This window comes from Pongo abelii, chromosome 14 (assembly GCF_028885655.2).
Source record: "Pongo abelii isolate AG06213 chromosome 14, NHGRI_mPonAbe1-v2.0_pri, whole genome shotgun sequence".
Taxonomy (NCBI): domain Eukaryota; kingdom Metazoa; phylum Chordata; class Mammalia; order Primates; family Hominidae; genus Pongo; species Pongo abelii.
Window position 1 is genome coordinate 115,062,759 of NC_071999.2, and position 20,298 is coordinate 115,083,056.

At 35.5% G+C, this 20,298-nt stretch overlaps 1 protein-coding gene across 9 annotated transcripts in view; it reads left to right on the top strand.

Moving 5' to 3' along the window:
• Nucleotides 1-20,298, top strand: part of MYO16 (myosin XVI) — a 717,368-nt gene that overhangs the window by 319,726 nt on the left and 377,344 nt on the right. For 8 of the 9 annotated variants that reach the window (XM_054529223.2, XM_054529222.2, XM_054529219.2 and 5 more), the window contains 2 exons: nt 8,836-8,911; nt 11,597-11,750. In XM_054529223.2, coding sequence (XP_054385198.1) covers nt 8,836-8,911; nt 11,597-11,750 — 230 coding nt within the window. Of the gene's footprint in view, nt 1-8,835; nt 8,945-11,596; nt 11,751-20,298 lie in introns of those variants that run through there. The other variant, XM_063715040.1, reaches the window with a different exon arrangement.

Here is a 20,298-nt window from a genome sequence, read left to right on the forward strand (position 1 = left end):
CTCCCCTTGCCCAGGACACTAGCATCTCTACATCTGGGTTAACCCATCAGCCTCTAACAAGTTTTTATCCCACTCCCCACTCTTCTCTCAATGATGAGGCTACAGTAATAATTCTACATGCAGACATAATCACACTGTGTCAACACAGTATCCTTTCCATTGCTGTTGAAATAAAATACTTATTCCTTAGCACCATTTATAAGTCCCCATGTGTCAGAGGCCCTGCTTAAGTCTCGCGTTTTATTTCTCTTGCCTCACTTCACCATATCTGAGGGTGAAGCTGTACTGAATGCATCTCCATTTCTAGAATGCACCACCACATTAGCCTATTCTTTGCTCTTCCTGAAATTGCTAAATTTTACTTTGCACGGATACATTGAGATGTCACTTCTTCACTGGCTGTCTTTCCTAATGCTCAGAATTTGCATATGACGGTTCCTCTCCTGTCCCTGTACAAGCACCCTGCATATCCCGTATCATAAACACAGCCTTACCACAGCTTGCTGTAGTTGTCAGTTCATTCATCTGTATCACCTTTTAGTCTGTAAGAAGTGAATGCAGGAACATTTGTTTGGCTTATGAAAATATCATGATATCTCAGACAGGAGCCAACAAGAATACTGGCTAAGTTACTATTTATTTAATGAGAGAATCAATAAATGCCCTAATGTAATACATACTTGCTTTTATCAATGGATCACTGAATAAGTGTATGAGCAGTAGGTGAGTAGGCACGCCCCTTGAGACTGGTTCTTGCAGGAAATCATCCTGAGATTTCCAAGAGAAACCCGGGGACAGGCAAGGGCTTTGGTAGCACTGGAAATAATTTGCATTTGGGATGTATTACTAAAAGAAATCATGCACAAATGAAAGGGATTTCAACCAAAGGCAATACCTTGTGAGCAACACCGTATTTAATGGTTACTGTGTGTCCCCCCAAAATTTGTGTGTTTCAAAATTAATCCCCAGTGCAGCAAAATTAGGACATGAGGCTTAATGAGGGGTGTTTAGGTCATGAGGGTTTCACCCTCATGAAAGGATTAATACGACTATAAAAAGAAATTGCAGGAGTGTTTCTCTCTCCTGCTTTTCCACCATGTGAGGATATAATGATCTTTCCCTCTGGAGGGTGCAACATTTAATGGGGCATCTTGAAAGAAGAGAGCCTAAGGCCTGCTGGCACTTTGATCTTAGACTTCCCAACCTCCAGAACTGTGAGCAATAAATTTCTGTTCATTATAAATTACCCAGTCTCAGATATTCTGTTATAGCCACACAAATACAACTATGACAACTGTATAAAAGGAAAGTTCCATAAAAGGAGACTGAGGAGGGGTTGGACACAGGCAGAGGAGGATTATGAGTTTGTGAATGGAAATAAAAGAGGAGTGTTTCAGAAAAGAAATACAAGGACAATTACATGGAAAACTGCAGTGATTAGAAAGTATTTATTTTGTGGTATGAGGGCAGAACTGTTTGGTTAATAAGAAATCATAGTTGAATCATTAAAAGTAATGTATTAGACTTTCTAAAATATTATATCTGAAATAGTTCACATGGTTCTCAGAGTTAGAGACATTTACTCATTGCAATGTAGAGTATGCACAATTGAGCTTAGGTATATGTAATTCAAGTGGGGTATGCAAGTGCTGAGTTTCTGAGAGATTTTAACATTATATTTTCCTCTTTGTTAAATTAAATCAATCATTTTTAGCTTCTGAACTAGGAAGGAATGAGTGCTGGCTCCAAACACTCATTGCTATATTTTAACTTTTTAAAGAGATACTTTGACTCTCAAGAAATTAATCTTGATAAATTTAGCTGCACTGAAATACAACTATTTGAAGAATAAGTAAAGTCTATATTCAGTAACTAATATTAATTCAAATTTCAGCTTAAATACACTTTCTTTGTTAGCCACTTAGTGTTTCCTTTTATACAGACACACAACACATACACACACTCTCTCTCTTTCTGAATATTAGTCACCTTAACCTCTGATAACTTTGCTGATTATGAAATTCTTTTAATAGTGAAGATGAGTTGCAGTTGAATAGCACACTCTACCTGCTCACATTTTTAGTAATTTACCTAAAGATGTTTTGTGAGGTTAAAACAGATGTTCCAGAGTAGAGTAATTGGAATTAGCCCTGGCCTGCTTAATTCAGTTTTGTGAAGTGCCTCAGTGATTTCTAATTGGAAGCACATAGGAAATATTGACTTTACGAAAAGAAAGGAATTCCCCAAGTAGGAGAAACTTCCTTATTTCACACATGAATGTTTATTTTTACAGGCCTGAAATAAAATGGAATTACTTTTAGTGTTAAAGATTTTCTTGTAGGAACATTTACTTTTATGACTTAAATGCTTCCCGCAGTTGAAGCTGTAGAGAACAGTAGTTTGTTGGGAGATTGCACATGATTTTATTTGGAGTTCTATAAAGAGCAAATTGAATTTAGTAATGCAACATAATTATTAGACTCTCTGATACTCTGACATTTTTGCAAAGATATAAAAGCTTTAGCATTATTGCCATTATTTCAAATTTGTGGAAAACAAAGGCAATCTTAACTAATTTTTAACTTTCATTGTTTTTCTTTTCTTTCTGAATTTCTCTTTCCCTTCCTCCTGCCTACATTTTTCCCTACCTTACTCCATATTTTATTTTTTTGTTCTTTCATTTGCTTTCTTCTTTCCTTCCTTCCTTCATTTCTGACATATGATATAAAAGCAAGAAAATGCCTCAAATCTTTAATATAAAGCAATGCTCATTCTTGCAACTATTTTAATGTCCTGGGAAACTACAATATATATTTTATCTTTCAGATTTAAAGATAGCTTCTTGTTCTTTAGCAAATGATATATTTGGAAATCCAAATAACTTCTAAATATAAGCACCCTGCTATAACATGAATAAGTACTACTGAAATAATTTGTGTTCTGCAAAACCAAACACTAATTTTGAATGGGCCTGTAGGAAATCTAGCAATAGGGCATACTATTGAAAACCTAATTAATTTTATAGTGAGAACACTGGCAAGAGCCATAATTATTTAAGGAGATCTCTTGGAATGCCTGGGCAAAATGCTCAGCATGAATGAAAAATGCCACAGAAAATGTTACAAAAGCAAACAAACAAACCCCACCGCAGATTGAAGAAACCATTGTCATTCTAACAAGTTAAATAATGCAAGAAATGAAAATGAAAGGCAAGGTTAGGAAAGGAGAAAGGATAATAAAAATACCAAAGAATCTCAAAAAATCTTTAAAAATTAGACCCATTAAGTGAATTTATCAATTTTTTTACAGTAGTGTTACAAGCATAACATAGATAGTAATATGTTTAACAAATAATGTGCAATATTTGTACACTTCACACTACAAAACATTGCAGTGACAATTGAAAACTTATGCAAATAGAGAGGTAAGACAACTCATTGATATGCAGTTGTCATTGAGACACTGAATATTGTTAAGGTATCTGGGAAGGCAGAATGGTGCCCCCAACGATGTCCATGCCCTAATCCCCATTACCTGTCAATGTATTACAAGGCTAAATAAAGAACTTTGCATTGTAACTAAGCTAAGGATCATAAGCTGGAAAGATTTTCCTGGATTCTCTAGATGGGCCCAGTGTAATCACATGGGCCCTTAGAAGGAGAGACTTGTTCTTGGCTGAGAGACAGAGGGGGTGTGGCTGTGGAAACATGGCCAGAGACATGCTGCTTTGAAGATGGTGGAAGGGGAGGGACCATTAACCAAGGAATGTGGGTGACCTCAAAACTGGAGATGCCAGAAACAAATTCTCTCTTATAACCAGAAAGGAACATGCTACCAGAGCCCTGGTGTCAGCCCAGTGATACCTGTGTCAGACTTCTGACCTACGGAATTGTAAGACAATACATTTTTATTGTTTAAGCCACGAACCTTGTGGTGATTTGTTAAGGCATATCAAACTAATGTAGTAGCTACCTATTTAAAACAATCCCAACCTCAAGCCTGGCAGTCTTCTTTTTATAGAAATTGGAAAATTCATCCTAAAAATTATGGAATGCAAAGTACCTATAATAGACAAAATGTTCTTGAAGGAATAAGACACAGACTTTTTTCAAGACTTACTATAAGTCTTTCACTTGTAAGATTTCAAAACTTGCTATAAATCTATACACATAAAGTTGTTAGGTAATACAGCAAGGATAGACCAATAGATGAATGGAACCTAAAATATAGTGGCTACAAATGAACATAACAAGCCAATTGATTTCCTATGAAGGTCTCAAGGCAATTCAATAAGAAAAAATGGTCTTCTCCACAAATGTTGCTGAAAAACAAATGGTGCTGGACCATCCGGGCCTTTACATGGCATTCACAAAAACTCACTTGAAATGGACCAACTATAAAAGTTAAAATTATAAAGCTTTCAGAAGAAACTATAGTAGAATATTATTATGAACTTTGAGTAGATAAAAATAGGTACAGATATTGTACTTAAAAGAAAAGAAATAAAAGTGTCTTTCTGCTCATCAAAAGACATTTTTTAAGAATATGACGAGGCAAGCCATAGAATGAGAGGAAATATATGTAATACTAAAGTGGAAAAATTAAAAGAAATTAAATTTACAGTTTAAGTTTATGCTAGAATGGGCATGAAGTAGTGCCTCGCCCCACCCACCCCAAGTAAGAGTTAAGAGAGAATATTAACTGATCCTCTGTAAGGTCTGTGCAGCATTAACCATATCTCTCCCCCACGTATTTTGTAAGTTCTGTAAGCTGTTTTTCTTGCTGTGCAACTGCAAGGTCACACAATCCATAAGCATAAGTTGCAAGACATGTTTCCCAAGATGTAAGCTGAGTCCTAAGAATGTCACCTGATAATTAACTGCTTTGTTCTCGCTTTTGTAAGCCAGCTTCCTGCATCATGTAATTCCTGCCTCAACGTGCATAAAAGGTGTTCATTTTCTTTGTTTGCTGCTCAGACTTTCAGGTTGCATGTCCGCTGAGCCAGTGTACACCTAAAATATACCCTCCTGAACGCCACTTGGTCTCTCCAGTCCCTGATTTCCCACTACAATACATATATCTGAAAAATGCATCCAGATCATATAAAAATGCAGATAGACTAATAGTAAAAAGTTAAACAATGCAGTAATAAATGGACAAGAAATTATTGAGTAGGCAATTCACAAAAGACGGTCATTAAGCACATGAAAGTCTTCAATGTCACTAGTCATCAGGGAAATGTAAATTAACCTACAATGAGATAGTACTTCAGTGGCTAAAATTGTTTTACTATGACAATATCAAGTGTTGGAGAGCACGTGGCAAAATTCTCAGTGAGGATAAAAAAAAATAGTAAAACCACTTGGTAAACTTTTCTGGCAATTTCTTATAAAGTTAAATATACACTTACCAGACTACCCAGAATTCTATTTAGAATGTTCAAAAGAGAAAAAATGAAAATCTACATTGACTAAAATGACATATGTCCATAGTAGCCTTATTCAAAGAGCCAGAAACGAATGGCTCAACTCTCAAGAAGAAAATGGTGAACATATTATAATGTAGTTGTACAATGGGCTACAACTCAACAATGAAGAGAGAAAGTGTCAATGCATGCACAAGCATGGACGAATCTCAAACAAAAGGGTAGACATAGCTCAAAAACAGCCAAAATTAAATTAAACTGTCCTTTAACACAGACACATATAAGTAACAAAACTATGAAGAGAGGCAAGAAAATGGTTATCCCAAAAGTCAGAATCATGAGAAAAGAGAAGAGATTACTACTAAGAAGAGGCACAAAGAGAGGTTCTTGGGTGTTTACAATGTTCTATTCCTTGGTCTGGTAGTGATTATAATTATTCATGGAACTGTGCATTTATGTTATATGTACTTTGTGCATTATGTTATATCTTACATTAAAATGTTTATTAAAAGAAAAAAAAAAGAATATTATATTGGGCAAACATATATATTTCTGTGTTTTATTTATGTGAAGTTTAAGAATAGACACAACTAATCTGGGGTGCTATAAATCACACTGTGTTTTCTTGTATGGGATGAAGACTGACCACAGTGGGACAGGGGGGAACTGTTGGTGATGAGAAATGTTCTATATCTTATTTGTGGTGCTGATTACACAGGTACACACATTTGCCCAAATTTTATAACTGTGCACTTAGTATTGTCCATTTTAGTGCCTTTAAATTACTTCATTGTTTAAAAAAAGAATATTCTTAGAAATACAGCTAAGATGACTTCAGTTTCCAGCACAACACTGTTGAGGTCTTTTAATTTTATGATTTGACTTCCATTGTTTTGGCTCCTCTTGCCTAGGAAAAAATAGTACCTACCAACATTTATCAATTGAGTAGGAGCTACTTTGTATTACAGAAACACACATTATTTCAGGACTTACTATTCTCTATAAATCAAAAAGACATACAATGACCATTTTAAAATATTTGGAACAGAATCATAATAAAAAATTGCATTTTCTCTGTCCCTATTTGAGACATAAAGAAAGTGGTGGTAATTTTCACTTGATGAAAATTTACAGCCTTTAAGTTTGCATAGCAACCTTAAATGTCTATATTGTAAAAGACAAGTTTGAAAAATAATGTTACAACTTACAAAGTTTTTAAGACATTAATAAAACAGGCCAGGCTCAGTGGCTCACGCCTGTAATCTCAGCACTTTGGGAGACCAAGTCGGGCTGATCACTTGAGGTTAGGAGTTCAAGACCATCCTGGCCAACATGACGAAACCCCAACTCTATTAAAAATATAAAAATTATCTAGGTGTGGTGGTGCATGCCAGCAATCCCAGCTACTCTGGAGGCTGAGACATGAGAATCGCTTGAACCTGGGAGAAGGCGGTTGCGGTGATCCGAGATGGTACCACTGCACTCCAGCCTGGGTGAGAAAGTGAAACAAAATCTCAAAAAATAATAATAATAATAAATAAAAATAAAAAAGAGAGAGATTAATAAAACAAACACAGAATGCATAAATGAGAATATAAAACAGATAAAAGTCAAAGTGATTGAACTGTTAAGCAAAAATACCATAGAAAAAATCAACAATACCTCACACTGGTTCTTGTAAGCATTAATGAGGTGAACCAAGTTTGGGAAATATTGGTCAGAAAGATAGAGAGGGCATGCACAAAATGACTGATAGTGTGCATGCAAATGGAAACATAACTATACAAACAGCACAGCTATTAAAAAGACAATAAAAGAAAAAGCACAATAAGGAGATATAACCAACAACATCATGTCAGCACATTTGGAAACTTAGGCAAAACTGGCAAATCCCTAGAAAGTAATAACTTTCAAAAGCATCATATAAAATCATACCAAAAAGAAATCCAGGAGAGTCCTGCTCCATTTTCAAAGCAATGCACCATAAACCACAATGATCTCTTCTTTTACACCCAAGAATTTAACAACAAGTAAATGCCTGGTAATAAAACTATGAAGTAGAATGTAGAGCAATTGTTAGGAGTAGGAGTGTAAATCTGAGCAATCTCTTGGGAAAAAATATATTAGCACTATCTAGTCACTTTGATGCTGTCCAAACTGATACCCCAGCAATTTCATTTCTAAGTACATATATCCTGAAGAAAGTCTTGTATGTGTGCATCAAGAGATATAAATGAGAATACTTATGGGAACATTATTTGTAAAAACAAATAAATGACTGCAAATGGCTTGAATATGCACTGGGAGAAAGGTGGATCAATTGTGATATATTAGTACAATACAATTCAATGCAGCCAAGAAAAAGAACGAGCCTTGGTTAAACCCATCAAGTCTGATGACTCAAAAGTTTCATGGTAAGCCATGAAAACAAGGCATGCAAGAATCTATACAATAGGATTTCATTTCTATAAATGTCACAAACAGATTAAGCAATATGTTGCTTAGGGATACTTCCATATGTGTGTACTAAGCATATAGAGAAGCTATTAATGGTTAGCCGAAAAGTCATGATAGTGGCCAGCTCTGGGAAATAGAGAGAGGCACAGTTTCGGGGAGAAACACACGAAGATAGCATTAAAAAAAAATGTCGAGTACATAATTTTAAAAGTGGAGTATACAGAAATTTATTATTGCCCTTTCAATAACACATGTATATTATATATACCCTTTATATGTGTGATATATTATAATAATTTAAAATATATGTTAATTTATCAAGTCACTTAACTCTTACTTGAGACTGCATTTTTCTAATTGTCCAATGTGACTTTAGGTTCCTACTGCCCATGTTGCTGTCATAGAAGAACAATGCCAACAAGTTAGACTTTAATGAATTGCTCAATTAAAACAGAACAAAACACACTATACCATATAATTCCTCACATAAGGAGTATAGCTAATGTACTTTCAGGTTATATTATGGCATATAGTCTACACTGTCCTGTTGTACTTTGTTGTATATTGCCTTTCATGTTTTAAAGTTTCAGTGTAGTGATTCATTCAGTGTAACTTACTTTAAAATACGTTTTTACTGTTATGTAACTAGTTTCTCATCCTAAAAATACATATAATATAAACCTGAAAGTTATAAAGTATCCTTTTCAAATCTTCAGTGATTAAATCCTTATTGGATAAATAATTTTTGTTGTGAATCCAGAAAGGGCTGAAATAATTTGAGTATCTGACATTTTTAGAAAAGGCACTGGGAAAGGGGACAGGAAGGACTTCTGTCTGGGAATGCTGATACTGTCTCATGCCAGCTGCTAGTTGGACAGCACAGTGTATGACTTACTGATGAATCCTAGCTTCTGCCGTGGTGGTTCCCATTTCAATTATCTTTAATATTTCAGACAAACCTGGTGAAACTTCTTCTGATGCATCAGGCAAACCCACACCTTGTGAACTGCAATGAGGAGAAGCCGTCAGGTAGGTTAGGAGCATCCTTGGACCATTGAGCAGGTACTGTTTTCTTCCTTTCATATTGGAGTATCCATCCATCTTCAGCACAGCTACAAAGTGAGAGCTGGACATGCCTGTGAAGCTGTGTAACAACCAGCCCAGTTCAAGCACAATTCATCATCGCCTATGCACAGCTCCATTGCAAGAGGCTATTCACAGTTTAATCTACACTGTACTGTTGTACTTTGTTGTATTTTGCCTTTCATGTTTTAAACTTTCAGGATAGTGATTCATTCAGTGTAACTTACTTTAAAATACATTTTTACTGTTATTTAACTAATATCTCATCCTACCAAATACATGCTTATCCGTTAAGGTATTTTTGAAAAATAATAGCGTTATTATCTGTGCAGATATTTAAACTACAAGAAAAATACAGAGGCTGACATTCTCATGCAAATTTAAAACTTTGAAAATCTCAACTTAATGTTACTTATTTTTTAATAAATATATTTTTGAAGATTTCTAAAATTGTTTTAGTCACTGCCCTTTTGTATATTCATATACTTATTTAATAAATGGATGCTACATTAATTTTGTGGCTTTCAAAATTTAACAGAAAGTTACTACTCATAATTATTTTTGCAATAGTAAAAAGAGTTCTGAATAACAAAGAGAAAAATCTAGCATAGGTAATACCGTAATATCAAAATTTTGAAGACAGTAATTGATCTGAATAACTTAATAAATATATTCTTCCTCTTGCTATACCTCTGCTAACTTAAACGTACTTTACTTTTGAGATTTGTCATTTGATATACTTTCAGGAGTATGAATTTCTAATAAATCTCCAGTTAAAGCCAGAAGAAGGGATTTTTCTCTATTTGCTATTTATTGGAATTAAGTATCATTGTCTAATGTTTATTACTTCATCTTCTCTGTTAAACTGAAGATTTACCAAACAGAAATTTTAGACAGCTTAATAGTCACAAACTTGAGAATCAAGCTAATATTACTTATAGTCTAGTAATTTTAACATTAACTATATTAGTATGCTAATGATAAATATCAAAAGAACAAATATAAATTTTTAGGTATTTTCTTTTTAAAAATGTGTTTACTGTGAATACAAGTCACATCCTCTGTTAACTCTAGTCTGGTTCTAACAGTAGCTCACATTTTTCAAGTTCGTATTCCTGGCTTCTTTCCCAGACAAGGGAGGGTGTGACTGACCTTTGACTGCATGGACTCCCATGGCATACTCTCACCATTTAGGTCTAGTGTCATTTCAAACAGATGTCCAGGTGCGGCAGTTGACAATCTTAGGAACGGAGGCAATGAATGAACTTCTGGTCTAGACTCAGCGCTGGTCATCTTAGCACAGTGCATGAGGACGCTCTCAGGCAACCTTTACCACATTGGTCACGCAAAGTCGACCGGCAACCTAGTACCTTATTCATGGCCTGTTGGCAATATAAGACACAGTGCTGGGCCCATAATAGATCCTCAGTAAAGATATGCTAGTTGAATAAAAATACTTTTATCACATGCAAAAAGCAAAGAGTTCTAATGCAGTGAGAGGTTTCAACTAAAGCAGATATGCCAGTAATCTAGGCAGCAAGAAGATAAAACTAGATAAAACCAGATGCAAGAATAGAGCACAGAACAGTAAACCAGAAACCCATGCTATAACTGAGCAAATGAAAGTCGTCATCAGTACTATAGTATATTGCTGTTATTTTATGTTTCTTGAATTTGGAGTGGATTCATAAAAATATATCTGCGGGAAAAATAATTTGTTAGGTGGGACAGAAATTTAGTCTCCCAAAGTAAGAAAGCTGAACGCTCACCTACTTTTTACATGTATATAATTTAATCTGAGGCAAAAATGATAAAATCTTTACATAAATATCTTCTTGTGGCGGCTACATTACTGTAACCAGCCCAGAAGACCACATAACTCTATAGACAGAGGTGGTCACACAGTCTGGTCCTGACGATTGAGAAGAAGCAGCTGCCTCCAATAGGTTCTTAATTGATATGAATGTTGATTTTTTTCCTCATGATCTGTGTCAGTTTCTATATCAGTAATTGTTGTTAGTATAAACTTGATTGATACATAACTATGTTGTTGCCCAAACATGTTCAGATGTTACTGTTATGTGTAATTTGTAAGGAAATATGTTTATTTTTATTTGCAATTGATAAAGGTAAAAATATTATGGCTAGAGGGCAGATCCCTTGTTTAAATAATACAACTGAGTATTTACCTGTACAACTACCCATTTAGTAGAATGTTTATAGAATGCCAGTTACACGCTTTATAACCCAGTCGATGGGAAAGTGTAACTATTTCTGTAATTTTGGTTCATAGTCACCAAGATGCAGGACAAGTTTTACTGAAAATGAAATGACATTAAGTTTGTTCAAGCTTAGATTCTCAATGATTTTTTATTTTACATATCACCATCCAGTGTATACTATTTTCTATTTAATTTATAATTAAATATGTCACTGATGTAAAACAAAATAGTCTTTTAAAATGACAGTACTTCAATTTTATCCCAGCCATAAACCTTTAAGGTTTTTTGTTTTGATTCATACACTGATAAATTTTTGGCATTTTAAGCATATCAGAATTATTGAAAGTAAATAGATTTATGTGCTATCACTACCCATCATTTTTCTGATTTTCTTATTTTTTTCTTGTAGATATTGCTGCCTCTGAGTTTATTGAGGAAATGCTGCTGAAAGCCGAAATTGCCTGGGAAGAAAAAATGAAAGAGCCTTTATCTGCTTCTACCTTAGCACAAGAAGAGCCCTATGAAGAGATCATCCACGATCTCCCCGTACTGTCGAATAAGCTGTAAGTGTCTTCCTGCTTATTCTCATTTGCCACCTTCTCTACCTGCTGGTCATTTTAGAGCCAATAGTAAGTCTGACTCTCAGCCAAAAGAGTTAGAACAATTAAAATGGTTTATCAATGTATGTACCAAACAATAGTTGTTTACAGTGATGAGTTAAACATAATTTTATAAAAACTCTCTGATTTTAAAAAAAATTGCTATATCAGTTATTAAATCAGTTTCGTGTGCCATGAGACCAAATAATATTTTAAACACACTCCAAGATTTTAGCTAAACTGATAGTGAGGTATCCAGTGATTATCATTATGGCTAACTTTCCTGAAATAGAAAATACTGATATATATATTTTTTTAATTTTAAAATTTTTTAAATTTTAAAATACTGATATATAGTTTTTTTCTCTCATAAGCATAAAACTAATCATTTATTGTTGTGTATGTTATCTCCTAAAAATAACTTTCCTGTTGCATTGAAAATATCAAATGGATTGACATCATTTTCAAGGTCTGGAAAAGGGACACAAAGTGTGACTAATAAGAATGACAAATAACAACTCACATTCAAATTAATGTTAAATTTACTGAAGAATAAGTGTTCATTTAACTCATAAAATAATGCTTATGTTTCCAGAGTTTCTCTTTGCCAGCATATGGATATACAAACACAGGTGTTATGTATATAACTTAGGTATGCTTACATATTCATTCATGTTTAAATATTCTAAATATTTGTTCAGAATCTACTGACTGTGGTGCTTGGAATATATAACAAAACAGATAGCAAACATTGTCAGGTAGAGATGGACTGTGAATATCTACATCAATAAGTAAATCTCTATGAATAAATAATATTGCATGTAATCTGTGGGACCTTGTTGTAAAGTCTGTCACATCATTTTAAAGGCCTTCGTTAACAGCAGTCAGGTAAAGAAATTGTGTATCCAGAGCAATATTATAAAAAATTGATAGCACCTATAAAATTACTGGAAGCTAAATTATTAAACATTGGAAAGCTTGTTACCTCCAGAATGCTACTGCTAAAATATGCATTTAAAGAACTAAGACAAACATGGAAAACTTTATGAAGTGTTTTAGCATGATACACAAGTTCATTTAAAAGCATAGAAATACCCATGGTGAAAATGTACAAAAAGCAAATATACAAAAATCTGGATATTCTAATACAACCCCTCTAAAACAGATCTCTGTGAATTTATATATTCATATTCTTCAGAGGTAGTGTTGTGGTGGCTGGAAAGAGCTTTGCGTTATGGCTAATATTTAGTTTGAATGGTTAAATATGTTAATGCCCAACTTTCAAAAACAAATAGAACAAGTAGGCAAAATATCAACAAGGGAATAGAAGATTTAAATAACACTATAAACCAACCAGATCTAACAGACATATTTAGAACACTTCATCCAGAAATAGTGGAATACATATTCTTTTCAATTGCACATGGAACATTCTTTTACTGAAATCCAAAATGAAAGAGGAACATTACTCCTGAATTTACAGAAACAAAAATAATTAAAAGGAAATATTATGAACAATTGTATACCAAAATATTAGATAACCTAGATGAAATTGATGAATTCCAAGAAAACACCAAGAAACAAAACTAACTCAAGAAGAAAGAGAACATTGTAATAGACCTACAGCAAGTAAAGAGATTGAATTAGTCATCAAAAACTTCTCACAAACAAAAGCTAATATCCACATGACTTCAAGGCTGAATTCTTCCAAATGTTTAAAGAATTAACACCAATCTGTCACAAACACTTTCAAAAACAGAAGAGCAGGGAATTGTTTTTGACTCATTCTATCAGGTCAGAATTACCCGGATACAAAAATCAAATAAAAATGTCAGATAAAAAGAAAATAACAACCTTATGAATATAGCTTTAAGGCACCTAAATAAAACACCAGCAAATCAGGTTGAGCCACATATAAAAAGGATTTCACAATATGTCCTTGTGAGATTTATGACAAGAAAGCAAGGCTGAGCATTCAAAAATCAGAAAATATGGTATATCATGTTAATAGAATAAAGAACAAAATCACATGATTATCTCAATATATGCAGAAAAAGCATTTGACAAAGCCCAACACCCTTTTATGAGGAAAAAAGTAAATAAACTAAGAATGGCAGGAAATTTTCTCAACCTGATAAGAGGGAAGTACCAAAAAATTTTAAAAAAAAAGAAACAAAACAAAAACAAAACAGGGCTAATGTCATACTCAATGGTGACTGATCACTTACCCCATAAGATGAGGACAAAGGCAAGAGTGTCTGCTGTCACCAGCTCTGTTCAACATTGTATTGGTGGTTTTAGCTAGAGCAACCTAGCAAGAAAATAAATAAATAAATAAATAAATAAATAGTATCCAAACTGGAAATGAAGAAGTAAGACTATCTCTATGTTCAGATGACATAATCTTGTATATAGAAAATTCTAAGGAATTTATTAAAAAATCCTGTTTGAACTAAGAATATAGTTCAGGAGGATGGCAATACCCAAGATCAAGGCACAGAAACAATCTGTATTTCTATACACAGCAATTCATAATTTAAAAATGAGATTGAAAACATGCTTACCCAGTAGGGTAGAAAAAAAGGAAAAATTAAAAATAATTTACAACAACATAAGAAAAACCAAAGACAAGAAAATTTACGAAAAGAACTTCAAGTTTTTACACTGAAAACTACAAAACATCACTGAAAGAAATTAAAGAGCCTAAATATATGGAAAGAAATATTAAATTCATGGATTAGAAGACTTAATATTGTTAACACAATCTCTATAAAAATACCAAATGACTTTTTGCAAAAATTGATAGGCTAATTTTTAAAATCACATAACAATTCAAGGACCCAGAATTCCTAAAATAATTATGTGAAAAAAGAACAAAGTTGGAGAACTCACACAACCCTATTTCAAAACTTACTTAAAATCTATAGTAACTAAGACATTGTGACTTAAAATCTATAGTAACTAAGATATTGTGATACTGGCATAGGATGGAAATATATCAACAGAATAGAACTGAGAATCCAAAAAGAACCCCTTACATTTCTGGTTAACTGATTTTTGCAAAGAATGCCAAGGTGATTCTATGGGAAAGAATAGCCTTTTACAATAAACAGTACTGAGACAACTGGATATTCACATGCAATATAATGAGTTGGACTTGAACTTTATATCATACGTAAAAATTAACTCAAAATGGATCACTGGCCTAATGTAAGAGATAAAACTATAAAACTCTCTTTAAAAAATGTAAATCTTTCTGACCTTAGATGAGGCAATGGTTTCTTAGATATGACACTGAAAGATGCAATAAAAGCAAAAATAGATAAACTGAAGATTTTAGTGGTTTCAAAGACAGTAATAAGAAAGTGAAAAAAAAGACACACAATGGGAGAAAATTTCTTCAGTGCTATATCTAACAAAATGTAAAAGGATGCTTACAACTCAACAATAAAAAGACAAATAACTCCCTTAAAAATGGGCAATGCATTTGAATATATGTTTCTTCAAAGAAGATACAATCATAGCCCATAAGCACACACAAAAATACTCTACATTATTTATCAGAAAAATCCAAATGGAAACCACCATGAGATACCACTTTATACTTCGTAGAATGGCCATTAATAAAGAACCAAAAAATAAAGGCAAATCAGTGTTGGCAAGGATGTGGAGGAACTGCCACTCTCGTATGGTGGTAGTGGGAATGTCAAATGGTGAGGCAGTGATGAAAAACAATCTGGCAGTTCTCAAACAGTTGAACGTAGATTTACCGCATGACCCATAAATTCTTCTCCTAGGGGCATTGTTTATCTCCCAGATAATGAAAATGTATGTCTACACAAAAACCTGTACATATTCATAGGAGTTTTATATATAAGAACAACAAAAAAGGGGGAACAACTGTCCATGACTTCACCATGTATTCCGTCATCTGAACCATGGCTGCTCATTTTTCTTCATCAGTTTTAACCCCAACTTCCTATTCCTTTCTATTCTAAAGGTGACTTGTTTTTTTTTTCTCCCAGAATCTATTTTGCTGCAACTGCAAAAAAGAATGGAATAGTTCGTTTTTCTGTTATCTCAGGATACAAGTCAAATTTCTGCTTTACAATAAACTCATATTTATTGCTTCAGTGAGCGTTTTGTGCAGTAAATCATGATTTAGTAAGGTTAAGGACATCACTTCCACTATGGCCTGCTGTCAGTAAACACTGCCTGTCTTTAAATATTTGATGAATTGGAAATACCTATGCTATCAGATTATCCCATATTTCACATTTTCTAAGATGTCTCCTACCCAATCAGCATTCCTAAGTTTTCACCATGTTGCCTGACTTTCAAGCTCAAGTCTAAAAATGTGCAGCTTTAATTTCAAAGGCTCTTCCACCTGTAACATTCTATATCTGTAAGGCCAGATCCCTGTAAGCCTGCTTTGTCTTTTTTCCATACTTGACTGCTCTTCACTCTGCTCCTCTGTTCCTTCTGACTGGGCACCTCCTCTCTGTGTTGCCTTTCTGTCTTTAGATGTATTTAAGTGCCTCACTTGCTGTTATTGCCACTAATGAAACAGCTGCTGCTGAATATGCCCTTTAGCGTCTGAGCACGGACATGCTCACCCAGGGTTTTCATCACTGAGCAGTTTGGATATGTGCCAACTTGCATCTCTAATATTCTAGGTCATGGAGCCCGTGAGAAAAAGCCCACAGAAATTCTACATGTTGCCTAAGTGGAGTAGTTCATTGATGAAAGGGGTTTTTTTACTTATTATTTGTAATAATAACAACAACAATTTTGACAACTGATATTTTTTACTACAGTTAACAGGTGTTGAATCTTGAGCAAACTTGTTTGGATAATTTCATTTAACTCTCAAAACAACACCTGGACGCATGTCCTGTTACTTAACCATTTGATACACACCTAGCTGAGGCTTGGAGCTTCAAGAACATGACTCATGCCACACATGTGCTAAATCTGTTATTGTTTCAGCGAGGAGGTCATTTTTATTTGTAATTCCAAAGCTTATCATTTGGCTTTAAAAAGGAAATTGATAGTGCCTGAACTCCCTCCCTGAGTGTTGCTGGTGAGGCCAGGTGGTGTGGTGCTTATGGGCAGAGACTCCAGACCCACTATCCAGCTTCAGATCCTGGCTCTGCCATTTACTGGCTCTATGACCTTGAGCAATTCAGTCAACCTCTTTGTGACATTTTTACTCAAGTGCAAAATGTGGGTGCTGTTTTGTAAAGAATCTGGCTGATTTTTGTCCTTGGTTTCTGCGGGGGAACCAAATCCTTGGAATTTCCCATGGAACAACAATACCTTTGTTACTCATGAGCCCTTTGGATCGCATCTGAGTTTATCCTACCGGGTGAGATGACTCAGGGTAGGGGCCTAGTCATGCCAGAAAAACAAACAATGTGATTAAAGACCAACCATGTGATTAAAACCAGCCCAACCTCCAGGACAGGCTCAAGATGGAGTTCAAACATGCGGCCAATGATGGCATCACTGATGCCTATGCAACGAGACACCAATAAAAACTGTGCACATTGAAGCTCCGTGGAGACTCCGAATTGGTGAGCACATCAGTGGGCTGGAGTTTGATGTGCCCCGCATCCTTGGGGAGGGGGCTCAGAAGCTCTGCATTTGGGACCCTCTCAGACTTTTTCATATGTATTTGTTTGCCAGTCTTGTCTTAATTTGTATCCTTTATAATAAAGCTGTATTAGTACTTTGCTGAGTTTTGTGAGCCATTCTAGTAGATTGTCAAACCCAGGGGGCTTGTGAGAATCTCAGAATTTGTAGCTCATTGCTCAAAAGTTCAAGTGGCCTGGGGACCCCCAAACTTTTGGCTGGAATCTAAAATGGAGGCAGTCTTGATGAGGACTGTGTCCTTAACCTGTAGGCTCTGGGCTAACCCTTGGCGGTTAGCATAATTGTACTGCAGGACATCAGAGTCTGATGATGATAGTAATAATAACTGTATCATAGGGTTGTTCTTCATAACTGAGTTAATATTAATAGAGCATTTAGAGCAATATCTGCCTCATTGTAAGTACTAAATAATTGCCTAAGAAATGACCAAAAAAAGATGTTCTTCAGTTATCTTTGAACTGGCAGCAAAAGCATCTAAAGAAGAATGGCTTTGTAGCTATAGGGCTGAGACAAAAATAGTGGTAGGCCTCCACTGGGTGCTTTTAAACTGATTATAACCATATGGAGAAAATCTTATTTTCTAAGCAGCTGGAAAGAAAATCTAATATCAGGAAAGACCAGCTTTGGTTGGGTGAATACTCTGATGAGGTTGTGTGGGGGCTGAGTCTTCAGAGTTTCTGAGTCATCTGTGACCTGGGATAGAGAAGAAATGCCACTTTCCTAGGGATGAGAAAAGACTATGAGAAGGGGACCTAAGCAGTGCTGAGGGCCACAGGAAAAGGGACTGCTTGTAGTTGATCCCAGGGTGGCCTCAGCCAAGTGGCTCTTGGGGAGGAGAAATACCCCATGGGGATTTTTGAATGAAATAATATATCGTGCAATGTGCCACTTTTGACCTTAGTGAAAGGATAAGACTCACAATAGATTTGGGGGAAGGTCTTAAAAATGTCAGATATTAATATTAATCTTTGGATCTTTATCTTATTTTATAAAAGCAGAAAAAAAGGTTCATTGTATTTTCTACAGTGAACAATTTATGTAGCTGTGTTTCTAGGATTAACATTGAGAACTGTCTATTCAGTCCATTATTTTAAGTGCCAAAATAACCAAATCACATATGTCATATCTTTACATCTGTTTCTGTTAGTAATAATATTTTTATTACAAATTCAAATTTAGCTGGACCCGTTTCTCATGGACGGTGCCTTCACGGTGTCCTCACATGGTGGAAGAGGGACGCGGTGATCTCGGGACAGTTTTATAGAGGCTTTAATCCTCCTGAGGGTTCCACCCTCGTGACTTAGTCACCTCCTAAAACCCCTGATTCTTAACGCTATCACTTTGAGGACTGGGTTTCAGTAGATAAATGTAGGGGCCACACAACATACCAGCCACTGTCCTGGCCACTAAAACACATGCAGAAGTCTACCAGGCATAGAGTTGCCAGGTAAAATGCAAGAAATGCAGCTAAATTTGAATTTGTAATAAAAAAAATCATTTGTGATATGTAATTGTCAAAGATTTTTTATTTGCTAAATCTAGCAAGCCTTTAACAGGATAGGGCTTCAAGGAATTAAAAAGGACAGATTTCTCTGGCAAGCATCATTGTTTCTTTCCTTCTATTGCCTTCCTTCTTGGTACAGAAGTGTGTGATCTGGTAATGCCAAGTAATCTTGCAACCAAAAAATGAAAGTTACTTTCTTTTTTCCAGACAGAGTTTCGCTGTTGTTGCCCAGGCTGGAGTGCCATGGCACAATCTCAGCTCACTGCAACCTCTGCTTCCTGGGTTCAAGCGATTCTCTTGCCTCACCCTCCCGAGTAGCTGGGATTACAGGCACCCACCACCACACCCAGCTAATTTTTGTATTTTTACTAGAGACAGGGTTTTACCACCTTGGCCAGGCTGGTCTCGAACTCCTGACCTCAGGTCATCCACCTGCCTTGGCATTCCAAAGTGCTGAGATTACAGGCATGAGCCGCCCCACCCAGCCGAAAGTTACTTTCTAAGAATAAGAGAGCAGGAAGCTAGAACAAATCAAAGGCCCAGAAGATCTGGAAAAGGTTACCATACCTGGGCTGCCTATTTCTGCTTTTCTTGTTATGTGATAAAAAGCAATGTCCATTTCCTTAAGATACTATTCTTAGTTTCTGAGGTGGGCAGCCCAAAGGAATATTGACTGATGCTACAGCTGCTGTAACATTGAGGTATCATGCTCTTGGGGTATCTTGCTTCTTGTGCCAAAGTTTTAGGACTCCAAAGATCTGGAAGTTGTGGAAATGATACTACTTTGACTTTCCAGTGTGTTTCAATGTTCCGTATGGATTTTTTTTTTTTTTTTTTTTTGAGACAGAGTCTCGCTCTATCACCCAGGCTGGAGTGCAATGACACAATCTTGGCTTACTGCAACCTCTGCCTCCTGGGCTCAAGAGATTCTCCTGCCTCAGCCTCCTGAGTAGCTGGGGTTATAGGCGTGCACCACGGTGCCCAGCTAATTTTTGTATTTTTAGTAGAGACAGGGTTTCACCATGTTGGCCAGGCTGGTCTTGAACTCCTGACCTCAGGTGATCCACCCACCTCAGCCTCCCAAAGTGCTGGGATTACAGGCGTGAGCCACCGTGCCCAGCCACATATGGATTTGTATGTCCTGAATACCTCTTTTTCACAAGCAGAAGAAATTTCTCATAACAGAGTGGCCATAGGTGCCCATTTGGTCCAGTCTCGTTTCTGCTTATTTCCCCAGCATGATGATGAATAAAATCCTCTTTCAGTATTAAAATGTCCCAGTTGGCACCTTAAGTTCTACTTTCACAGAATCAGAAAACTGTGGCATAAAATTTCTTGTAAAGTTTCACTTCA